Here is a 12,631-nt window from a genome sequence, read left to right on the forward strand (position 1 = left end):
TTTTGATAACTTTGTTAATAAACTTCAGGCTCTTCTGCATGTGCCGCTTTCCATCGACTTATTTCTCAATTGAGCTTGACCGCTACTCCCTCCGTTCACTTTTATAAGTCATTTCAGATAACTGAAAATAGGCTATTTTGTACATTGTCTGAAATGTCTTTAAAGCCTTATAAAAGTGAACAGAGAGAGTAGTAAATTTTCTTTGGACCCATCTACATCTTCGCGGATATGCACCTGATCTCATGCACGCGACTTGGACCGCTGTGTGGACTTTGGCCATGTTCCAGGACAGCGACCGCCGGCCGGCGCCGCTGGTATTTGCATGTGTCGACGCTCGACAGGACTGGAGAGGGAGGGAAAGAGAGGTACGTACCGGTCAGCGACGACGACGGCGTCCAGCTCCATATGATATGCCCGCGTCGCCGTCGGAGCGTCGTGGGCGCTTCATGAGCGGAGTATATCGTGTTTCACTCTACAGTTTCGCTCAGGTAGTAAAAACCGCATGCATGTGCCAGGTTTATAACGCACAGGACGGTCGAAAAGCACAGGGAGCGTGCGTGTGTTGGCCACTACGTGCCTTCCTCGTCGGGTATGGACGGACTGTACATGTACCGTCGCGAGGGAAGTCTGCTAGTATTGTGTAGAGTGCGCTGATTTGGCCCTGTTCGGCGACCCTCCACTCCTTCAGCACCGAGCGGAGCGTGCAGAGTGGCCTTTCAGCGACTCTGAGAATTTGAATTGGATACTACTCCGCTCCAGAGTGGAGTTGGAGCGGGGAGAGAGTCCGAACAGGCTCTTAGTGGTTAAAACTTTAATTTGTGGAACGAGTTTGACGTGCAGGGTCGGTCGGCTGGTCCAAGATAGACGTACGTGTGCCCTTGTGTGAGACAGAGTCGAATCGATGGGTCCCATCGGACGGTGACGAGAGGCCAAACTAGCTGATCGAGGGTGCCCAAAGGCGAACGCAAAGCAGGTTTGCCGCCTTACGTTACGTCCCGTACCGCGGGACGTCGGTTAGCAATGGGTGCACCTCGTACGTGCGTACGTCGGCCGGCCTCACCGACATATATGCTCCAGAAGTCAGAGATGAAAACGCGCGTCGTAACGAACTGACGATGGCGTTTCTTGGTGAGACGTAGGGCGGTGATGCGTCTTCCTGAATCCTGATCCGCACCCGCGATTACTATATCCACGGCTCGATCCGCCGGCCATGGCGGCCGCGTACCAGCAGAGCGCGGTGGCATGCACGTACGTACGCTCGGTGACAGATAAGGTCGCCGATGACATGAGATGGAGGAGCGTTCTGGAAGAAGGATGCCCCCGTTCGTCAGACCGGCCAAAATTAACTCCCGATCGATCAGCACGCGTCCGGGGCGATCGATCCAGACGAACGCGACAGATCAAATGGCACGGCACCGCCTCCCCCCGGCCGTCTGCGCGGTTGTACGGAGCTCGTTATGCTTGCGGCGCACATTCTTTTTCCGCCGGTGCACTTAAACTGCGGATAAAGCGGAGAAGAAGATGGAGGGCATTAACAACGTTGAGGGACGGGCGGATGCGTGGATATACATGCTGTGGCGTGAGACGGCGCGGCCAAGCCCAAACGCGACGGGCGTGGCAGATTAACATCAAAAGCGCATCCATCCAGTGGCATTTTTTTCTTGTTCTTTTTGGCGCAGAGATCCAGTGGCATTTGTTTGCGCGGAGTGGGTGCATTGCATGGCATGGCAAGGGAGGGCCCGTTAATTCCCCTGAAATTAGAACAAAAGCAGAGGAGGGAGGGAGCAGAAAGTCCACTCTGTCCCGACTCCCCTGCCCGTGCAGCATATCCATTTTGCCTCGCCGCCCTCCTTGATTACTGAACCGGCTGCAGCTGGGCTTCGTGTGCTACTCCCTCCATCTGTACGCTCTCGTGTACTATTACCAGATTTTGATTTCCCCTAATAATGACAGAAGACTAGTGGTGAGCTAGCGAGCCGGTGGTTAAGCAATCTTACACATGGTACGAATACGATGGGCAGGTGAAAGACATCGTGCTTTTGATTCCAAGTGCTCTGCTCTCCTCTGCTTACACCCTCTAAACTACTAGTCCTACTGACCAACTGACTGACTGACTCGTGGTCTCGTGCTCACGTCGACCGTCGGGCAGATCTAGATCCCAGATACACATTGTTTACGTCGCCGGAGGAGTTGACCTGCGAGCGCCGCGCGCGCGCCACCCACTACCTGCAACCACCTGCCGGTGCCCCTCTCTCTCTCTCTCTCCCACGGCCTCCTGTAGTCGGATCAGGGAACTGAACTGATTGTTGGCATGAGAGGTTTAGGTTAGATGCTTCTCGAGATCATGATATGGGCGTACGTTCTTTCTTATCTTCGACTTCGAGGCCTTGCACGCACGAGATGGGTGTTCTACTGGCACACACAAGACAGATAAAAAGTGCCACGTACGTTCTGCCGTCCTTCTGTGGACTGTGGGCGCTCTGCTTTGTTCAAGGACGACCAACAACAGTTTTGCCTGCGCTCTGCTGATGAGCACTAGTTTTCAATGAAGCATCAGATTTGTATTGTACAATGCAATGTGCTTAGGACAAGTGCTCGGAGAAATAAACAAGGCCTGAACTTGAGATTGTCCCGGACGTCCTCCCGCAAGATGAGGGCATGCCATGTCTGGAGTCATGGCGACCTCTCTCTTGTACTAGTAAACAAGATAGACGCAATTAAAAAGTGCCAAACGTTTCTAGAGTACCTGCTTTTACAACACACGACAAGAATTGTATGCTTTTTCCTCGTCAATTTTTTTATGCAAGTTTGAAGTACATCTGGCTTAAGTTGCCCGAGCCCATGGACTCCAATTTTTGCCACAAGGGCCCGAAAGCCCGGAAAAGGTGGACAACACCTAAAAACAGGTTTTAGTGAAATTATAGGCATGGTGATATATTAGTATGTTTCAAATATGATTGAATTGATATTTTCAAGATAGGGAAATGTTACTTTTACCTTTTGGGAGGGTTTTTTTTTGGTTCGGGCTTGCGAAAACCTGGCTCGGAAAATACCTGTCTAATTTGAAGATCTATCTAGGTAAGTCTTGGGCTCAACCATAAGTAGCTCCTTATTTTCTACTCCCTCCATCTCAAAATTCTTGTCTTCAATTTGTCTAAATACGGATGTATCAAGTCACGTTTTAGTACTAGATGCATCCGTATCTAGACAAATGTAAGACAAGAATTTTGGGACGGAAGGAGTAGATTTTTGTGGTCTACATAGGGAAAAAAACAGTATGTTGGTTGGAAGTTTTCTTTTGGCGAAAATGATCATCCATTTGGTTGAAACGAATGGAGTACAGGAAAGATAGAGGTATTTTTTTTCTTTATTCGCATTTGAAAGGAAAACTCAAAAGAATTTTACTTTCCACTTAGACCTCTTTTTAGAACTACTACGCATGGAAAACCAAGACGGGTGTCTTTACTTTCGGAATAATATCCTAGTTATAGATTCATGTGGTTCGCCTTTGATTTGACTATATTGATTAGAATTCTTGTGTCGTCTCTTATTTATGTGAAACAAACATGCGATTTTTATAAAAAAAACCCTTTGTTTTGCAGTCCTTTTATGCGGTACATGCATTCCTTTTGTACTACTATGTTTTCGTGAACCAAATATACCATTTCAGAATTAGCATACATGTGAGCTCGGATTTCCACCCATCCAGTGGTTGTTAACCTGATATTCAAATGCATTTCTTGCTGTTGTCACAAAGTTTTGCAAAGTTTCAAATTTGTGCCACGTTATGATCACCATGTGTGCGAACTCGTAAAAAGGTAGAAACAACCAAAAGGAAAACTACAAAGTCAGCCATGTACGAACATTTTTTATAATGGCGTTATATCAAGGTGTTACAAGCATCACAACCACATTGTTATACTAGGATATATACACAACTGCCACACACAAGCACAAAAAAATACGGTTGAAATATATGTAGCTAAAGTCGACTAAAAACACCTTATGTTGTCGAGGCTCTAAAAAAGTTTAAATTTTTGTGGAAGTTGAAATGTGGCATACAGACCAATTGAGACGTGGCCCCTCCCCCCCAAAAAAAAATCCAATGGAGTTGTGGAAAAATGCCGTTCCCAAAATGTACCGGACCTTCTGAGATGCCAATTTTCCAAGATCCAATCATGCATGGGAATTGGATGGGCGCGTGCCATACACAAGTGCACACTGCCGACGATATTTTGCTGATCTGATTTGATCTATTTGGCGGTGTTGTGGTAGGGTTTCCTGGGAATCGACGCTGTGTAATCCCGCAGAAATGGAAACATATCGCCCGTCAGCGCACAACCACGAATTTCTTTCGCATTTTCTCCCGAGTGTACGCGGCAAGACATCTGAATCCGAAGCTCATCCGTTCAAAGTGTTAATTTCTGCCCTTGTTCCAAAATTAATCAATTAATTCCGGATGATCCCGACCTTATCTCGACGTCAACCTCCAAATTACCCCTGATCGCGATCGCATACCCGGTGAAACTTCCGAATTTGCTCGCTAAGTTAATTTTTTCCAAAGAAAATGGACGCCGCCCCGCCCACCATAAATAGCTCCGCACCAACGCCATTTCCACTTCGCCAACCCCCCCTCTCCGCCTCTGCCCACCACCTCCATTACTCCTCCTCTCGCCGCCGGCCGTCGGGAAGCTCCATCAGCTCGATCCAGCGGCTTGCCAGCCATGTCGGGGAGCTACTCCTCGCGGCTCCGCGCCAGGGGCGGCGGCGGGGGCCTGGGCGCGACGACGGTGCTGGCGGCCAAGGTGGCGTTCGCGTCGGCCGCGCTGGCCGCGGCCGCGTGCATGGTGCCGCAGCTCGTCTCCGGTGCCGACGCCTTCCTCTGGAAGCTCTACCTCTTCGTCACCGTGCACGTCATCATCTTCGTCATCTGGAAGCTCTCCGACAGCAAGCACTTCCACGCCGCGCAGCAGCAGCACAAGGACCCCTGGGCGCCGTCGCCGCTCCACCACCCCGCCGCCGCGGCGCCCCCGCTGCTGACGGAGCCGGCCGTGCCGGCCGCCGTCAAGCGCAGGGTGGACTTCGCGCCCGCGCCCGCCGTCGTCTCTGCCGCGCCGGCCGAGGTGTACCGCGTGCCCCCGCCCGTGTCGCGCTGGCACGAGGCTGCCGACTCGGCGGTGGTGGAGGAGGTCGTCTCCCCTGTCTCGTGCGGCGGCGAGTCGTGCGTCACCACGGAGTCCGAGGAGGACGCCTCCTCTGCTGTCGCGTCGGCCTACATCGCCACCGCCGACGCGGGCAGGAGCGTCTTGCCTGTACTGGCGCCCACACGTGAACGCGCGGTCCTCGAGCGTGGGATCTCCCTGCCCCCTCGCAAGGCCACCGCGCCCACGGACGAACACTTTGACGGCGCCGACGACAACCACGACGGCGGTGGCGGCGGCGACGACGACCTGGACGCGACCTGGAACGCCATCATGCAGAAGACGCGCCCGGCCACGGCGCCGGCCTCATCCACCACCTCCCCTCCAGCTCCACGCTCGTCGCCTCCCCGGCCAACCCCATCGCCGCGGCCGCGAGCCCGGGAGCCTTCCGTCGGCGCGGCGGAGCTGAGCAAGCGGTCGGAGGATTTCATCAAGAAGATCCACAACTCCTTCGGCCGGCACCAATGATCCCACCCACCCACGACCCACCGCAACCCAAAAATTCCCAAACCAATCCAAATCAAGATTTTCTCGGCTGTGTAAAGATCATACCCCCTTAAATTAGTCTTTCTTCTTCCCTTCTTGGTGTGCCCTGTACCGATCGCCGGAGCAGAGGCGAGGCGAGCTCTTCAGAACCGCCACATTTAGGTAACTAACCGAATCCAGAGCTCGATCTCGATCTGCTTCCCCGTTTCAATGGCGATTTTGTGAGTTGCTGCCGAGCCGATGAAAATTCAAAAGTAAAAAAGTTGGTTGCTTGCTTGCTTGATTGCCCGGACTGCTTGTTGGCCCGAGTGAGTTGTCGCTTGCCGCTTTGGCACAAAGGGATGGTCGGCTCGTGCTCTGGATGGATGGTGGTGCTGTGGGACTAGCAGTGTGGCTGGCTGGAGATGATCCTGACCTTTTAATGTGCTGAAATGATGGTTTGGTTGGTGCATGCTTGGTTGTTAGGTTATCTCTTTAGTTTTTGGGTGGTTCTATTCCCCTCTGGTGGTGGCCTGGACCTGCATCTGTTCTTGGTTGCTTTCCATACTACAGCTCTTGTACAGATTATCACAACAGTGCTTTTTTTAATGACATCACAACAGTGCAAATTATGGTGTTAATTCATAATCCTGGGGGGTAGTGGGTGTGTGTGCTTGTGATTATGAACTGTTGGTGCCACATGGTGTGCCTCTGTATGTGTGTGCTGTCTAGATTCGAGCCACAGGTCAATGGTCTTGCCACTATACTGGTCCATGTCACCTCTGCTATTGCCAAGCATGCCATGGCCATCTTTGATTCTGTTTTTGATGGAGCTTTGTGCCACTAGGTGGCCTGTTTGAAGTGAAATAATCAGCATGGGCAACTGGTGTTAGATTCACAGTGTTGATGATGGATGAAAAGGCCACAGACCATATCGTTCTCTGCTTGCATATGGACAAGACCTAGTGGTTAGGAAAGGATTGATTGGTTTTGCCCTGCTGTTTATGGTTCTCCCTCACTCACCACCCCATATGCAACGACAAATAAATATCCACTCCTGGAAAATGATTTGCACTGCAGAGGACAAGAGACTCTTTTTATCGAGCTGTAAAGTTTGCAAATCTGAAATGACACATGGAGCATATATGTTGGTCCTGGCATCATGCCAAGAGAACATTTGTACAGATACTCTGTAGCTATCTATCCAGCCTCCAGCCTAGTACTTTTACAAGCATATGCTGCACTTTGCTGTGGTATTCCTTTCAGTATGAAAGGAGCAGAGGAGCATCAGTACCTGGTAAAATGATTAGAAGACATACTTGTTTGCTGTATGAACTGATTATCCTAGAAAGAAAACCTTGTTAATAATGGCATAATGCAGCAGAGTTACTGGATGCATCCAGATAAAATGATTAGAGTTACTGCATCCATTTGGACAATTCTATTGCAAGATTATACATGCTTTTTCCTGTGTGTGATTCTTGTTGCTTGACCACTTCCGTCAATGTCATAGCCATCAGCCGCCCATTCTTTTAGATGAGTAGTGATGGGAGTGTGTGTCCCTATTCCCTAGTGGTTACTGAAAGTGGCTTCTGAACCCCTTCGTCGCGAGGAAAGATCATGAACTGAACCATCAGCAATGCTGCATGATAGCTGGTTTGGTGAAGCTTGGAAGAAAACTTGACCAACAGGCACTAGCTGGTTTGGTGAATCTTGTTTCATGTCATTGCATTGGCATGGTTATCGAGACTGAAACTGCTCTATGTTGAACCTCATATTCATATCATGTAGTGGCAATGAGGTGACAAAAGGAGAAAATAATTGGCCGGGCAATGATCAGGCAAGGATTGCTTTTGCCCTGTTTTTCTGCACACACACACACACACGCATACATGCCTTGCTGATCATTTTCCTTCCGTGCATATACGACCGCGAATAAAATTTCAAGCTGCGAAAAATGATTCGACAGAGACTGTTTATCTGAAATGCAAAGGCCCAAAATCTCATGTGACACCTGTAGCATTTGTGTTGGCAACAGCATGAAGCCAAGAGAACATTTTCAGATTCCAGAACAGATACTCTGTAGCTATCTAGCCGATTACTTCTACAAGTATATGCTGCACTTTGCTCTGGCCGGACCCTGTAGTATTGCTTTCAGTTTGACATCAGCAGAATCACAAACACATACCTGCCATGCAGTGAAACTTGTACTGTACTGATTATAATTAGAACTTGAGGTCATCTTCAAGTATACTATATAAATGGTTAGTTGTATGTAAACTTTATATGGCGGTATGCTACTTGCTTCATTCTATGAATTTCATTTGGAGTTCACATGAGTGTGTGCATGCTTTTGTGTTAGTGCTGTCGCTTAACCACTTTCTGTCATTGTCCCAAGTCCGAACCAGTTGTTGCCTTTTTATTTGGGATGAGCAAAACTACATATCTTTGTCACTGACATTCCAAAGATCAATTGAATTCCTGCATTTGTAAAGGCTGCCATACTACACTCTTGAATTCCTGGATAGCCTGTTGCAAGACAAAGATGTGACAAATCCTAATGGTTACTCACACTGTCAAATAAGTAGCTAATGTCAGCATGGAGCTACCTAGCTAGCTGGGCAGTCTAATGGTTAATCGCACTGTTAGTGCCATGGAGTGATGGAGCTACCTAGCTATCTAGCTAGGCAGTCTCTGTCCGTGGGTATTTCTTAAATCTTGATCTGCTATTCTGCTCGAAGCTAGCAGGGGGGCTAGCTAGCTGCCCTAGGCTTCAATTATGAGCACTAAACAATGGTATATCAGAGATTAATTAGCACTCCACTAACCTGACCTGCATAATCGTAGAAGCACTGTTATGGCCACGGCACAACCACAACCACCTCCATCCAATGCTTTGAGAAATACAGTATGTATGTTTTCTGCTTGAATGGTTGAGTAACCTTTTTGTGGTTGTGGGCCTCTCTACACGGTATATGCATATGTGTTCCCTGGTGCAATTTTTTTTGAAATGGAGGCATGCCCCCGGCCTTTGCATCGTGACGGTGCATGCAGCCATCTTATTAAAAATCCATGAAGTATCGAAACAATCAAAATAGTCTTACAGCTCGCAAGCGGAGCAAAACAAAGGAAAAAAAAAGAAAATTACATGCTGACAAAAGCAACCGATACGGTAATATGAAGGATAAGCTCCCTAGACTCCTATACTGTTATGCGACCGCCGTCTGAACCGATTGAATATAGCCCGTGCTACCATCTCCCATTGGTTGCACCCAGTAACCAAAGGCTCCCTGGAGTCCATAGGAGTGAATAAGGACCACGTACGGATCCAAGCTGTAGCTCTGAAGATGACCTGCAAGAAAGTTAAAGTGTGTTGTCTGTTAAGAATCAATCATTCCTGCAGTTCCATATAGCCCATAATAGCGCACAAATTCCAATCCGAATACGAGACGCAGTAATATGTTCAACCCCAGCTAACCACGTCCCAAACAACGACGCAATATCGAATGGAGGATTAATGTTGAAAGCTATATGAATCGTTCTCCAAAGTAACTTGGCAAGTGGGCATTCAAGAAATAAGTGTTGTATTGTTTCATCATGATCACAAAAAACAGCACCGCGAACTTCCTACCCATCGCCTTTTGATTAAGTTGTCCTTTGTGAATATCACTCGCTTGTGGACGAACCACATAAAGATTTTAATACGCAAAGGAACCTTAACCCTCCAAATATGCAACGATATTGAGATTGGGCCAGAATTAATCAAATCCATATAGAATGATTCCACCGTAAAAATCCCATTTTTAGTTAGCTTCCATTGTGTCGAATCCGGCTGGTCGGAGAGTTGAACCTCTATCAGTCTCTGAACCAAATGCATCCAGGCAGTCCATCTCTCACCAACTAACACACGTCTGAACTGAATGTGAGTTGTTTGGAAGACTGTGCCTACGTAATCCTCCTTACGTTGCACAATATTATAAAGGGTGGGATATTGGAGGGCCAGGGGCGTCTCTCCTAACCACGCATCCTGCCAAAATCTTTTTGACATCTCATTGCCAACCAAGAATTTAACCCTGCGGAAGAACAAGTCCTTCGTTCTCATAAGTCCCTTCCAGAATGGCGAGTCAGTCGGTCTCATGGTAACTTGGGCTAGTGTTTTTGACTGTAAATACTTATTGCGCAGAATTTGTGACCACAAACCCTCCGGCTCTGTCTCTATCATGTATAGCCATTTGCTCATAAGGCATTTATTCTTAATTTCTAATGAGACCCCCTTGGTCTTTAGGTCGGCAAAGGATATCCCATCGCGCGAGACGGTATTTCCTCTTGGCCTCATCAGACTGCCAGAAGAAACGAGATCTAAAGAAATCAAGTCGCTTTCGAACCCCTTTCGGAATTTCGAAGAACGGAAGTAGGAACATCGACATACTAGTCAGTACCGAGTTAATCAGGACTAACCGACCTTCATATAACATAAGCTTGCCCTTCCAGCAGCTAAGTTTGTTTTTCAATTCGCTCTTCAATACACTTCCATTCTTTATTGGATAACTTACGCTGGTGGATCGATATTCTCAACTAACTGAATGGTAAAGCACCTAATTCACATCTGAACAATTGTCTATAAGTGTTTTCCTTGTCTTTGGCCTTCCCAAAGCAAAACAACTCGCTCTTATGAAAATTAATTTTTAAGCCAGACAATTTCTCGAAAAGACATAAGATAAGTTTCATATTACGTGCTTTAGCCATGTAATGTTCCATGAATAAGATAGTGTCATCAGCATATTGTAGAATGGATACCCCTCCATCGACTAGATGAGGAATTAACCCCTCTACATGGCCATGCTGCTTGGCCCTGCCAATAATAACGGCCAACATATCTGCCACTATATTAAACAAAAGAGGAGACATGGAATCCCCTTATCTCAACCCCTTGTGCATTTGAAAATAATGACCGATATCATCGTTCACCTTGATTTCGACACTACCCTTCTGGACTTGGGTATCCACTTGGTTCCGCCAGGCCTCACTAAAACCTTTCATGCGCATTGCCTGCTGAAGGAAAGGCCACTTTACTTTATCATACGTCTTCTCAAAATCCACTTTGAAGATAACCCCATCTAGTTTCTTCGAGTGGATCTCATGAAGCGTTTCATGCAAAACAACCATGCCTTCCAGTATGTGTCGCCCAGGCATGAACGATGTCTGACTTGGTTGGACCACTGAATGAGCAATTTGTGTCAATCTATTGGTTCCAACCTTTGTGAAAATTTTGAAACTCACATTAAGCAGACATATGGGCCTGGATTGTTTGATCCGAACTGCCTCATCTTTCTTTGGTAACAATGTTATTGTACCGAAGTTAAGATGAAACATCTCTAAATGACCGTTGAAGAAATCATGAAACATAGCCATAAGATCATCTTTAATAATATGCCAACATTTCTTATAAAATTCAACTAGAAACCCATCTGGTCCCGGTGCTTTATTCGGTTTCATTTGGGATATTGCCTCAAGAACCTCTTTTTTAGTAAACGGTGCAGAAAGAATATCATTCTCCTCTGCCTGTAATTGAGGCATATCATCAATCACAGATTCATCTAGCGTCACCGTACTTGTATTCGGAGGCCCAAAAAGTTGTTTATAGTAATTAGAGATATAAGCTTTCAGATTCTCATGCCCCACTATTGTCCCCTCGTCCTGTTCAAGCTGTATGATTTTCTTCTTCCTGTGTTTACCATTTGTAACCATATGGAAGAATTATGTATTGTCGTCCCCTTGGAAGCATGCAATGCCCACTTGAGCTCCTCCTCTCTCAAGAGAGCTCGTATACCTTGCTCAGCGTCGGACTTGGATCTTTGCTCATTAACCGTAAGAAGAGTGTCTTCGGCTTTTAAGTCTAGTGCCTCAATTAATTGAGTAAGACGCTCCTTTTCTTGTTTGTAAAACCCACTCTCATTTCTGGCCCAACCTCTCAAAAACTGTCGGAGATGTCTAATTTTATTTTGCCATCTCTCAATATACGTCCTTCCACTAACAGGCTTAGCCCATTCGCATGCAATGATCTCCAAAAAGCCTTCTCTCTCGAACCAGCTTAGTTCGAAGGAGAAGGCATTTTTATTCGCCACATGGGTAGCCTCTCCCGAGTCTAATAGAAGTGGTGTGTGGTCCGAGATCGCTCTCTGCATCACATGGACCGACACCAAAGGATACTTTTGTTCCCACTCCACACTAGCAAGTACCCTATCCAACTTTTCATAAGTCGGAATGGGTAACAAATTGGCCCACGTAAATTGTCTACCGCTGAGCTCTATTTCTCTCAAATTAAGACTCTCAATAATCATGTTAAACATCATAGACCAACGTCCATCAAAATTGTCATTATTCTTTTCATCTCTCCTCCGAATTATATTAAAATCCCCCCGACTAGGATTGGCAGAGTTTCATCTCCACAAATCCGCACCAAATCGGCCAAAAAGTCCAGTTTGAATTCAGGTTGTGCTGCCCCATATACAGCTACAAGAGACCACCGAGAACCATCCAATTTTGATCTCACTCGAAACTTAACCGAAAAGTCTTCCCGAACCACATTAAGCACCTCAAGCGTTTCACACCGCACTCCTAGTAAAATCCCACCGGATCTTCCTCTAGGGGGTATGATGTGCCAGTCAGAATCAATACCACTGGAGAGAGTTTGAAGGAACTTTGATGTAAAATTATCCCGTCATGTTTCCAAAAGTGCAATAAAGTCTATGTGATGTTCTATCGCTGTCTCCACTAAGAACCTTCGTTTAGCCAAGTCAGCTAGACCTCTGCTATTCCAAAAGATTCCTTTCATAAGTCATCACGAAATTTTTTCTTGAGCTTAACTCTAGCACTTCTACGTACTGCCGAAGCAGGATAAATTTTCCGCTTCCAGGGTCATTTGGGCTTCTCCCCAACACCCTGCAGGAATGTCGGACCGGCGA

At 47.2% G+C, this 12,631-nt stretch overlaps 1 protein-coding gene across 1 annotated transcript; it reads left to right on the forward strand.

Annotated features, from left to right (window-relative positions):
• Nucleotides 1-4,607: 4,607 nt before the first annotated feature.
• LOC125540463 (uncharacterized) lies at nt 4,608-6,307 on the forward strand. Its single transcript, XM_087545408.1, has one exon. The coding sequence runs from the start codon at nt 4,725-4,727 to the stop codon at nt 5,667-5,669; it is 945 nt and encodes a 314-aa protein (XP_087401534.1). The 5' UTR covers nt 4,608-4,724; the 3' UTR covers nt 5,670-6,307.
• The last annotated feature ends 6,324 nt before the right edge of the window (nt 6,308-12,631 follow it).

Source organism: Triticum urartu, chromosome 2A (genome assembly GCF_056163025.1).
Source record: "Triticum urartu cultivar PI428250 chromosome 2A, HENAU_Tu73, whole genome shotgun sequence".
NCBI lineage: Eukaryota > Viridiplantae > Streptophyta > Magnoliopsida > Poales > Poaceae > Triticum > Triticum urartu.

Coding starts and splice junctions, on each gene's coding strand:
- LOC125540463 (XM_087545408.1), top strand. CDS start 4,725: ATGTCGGGGAGCTACTCCTCGCGGCTCCGCGCCAGGGGCGGCGGCGGG.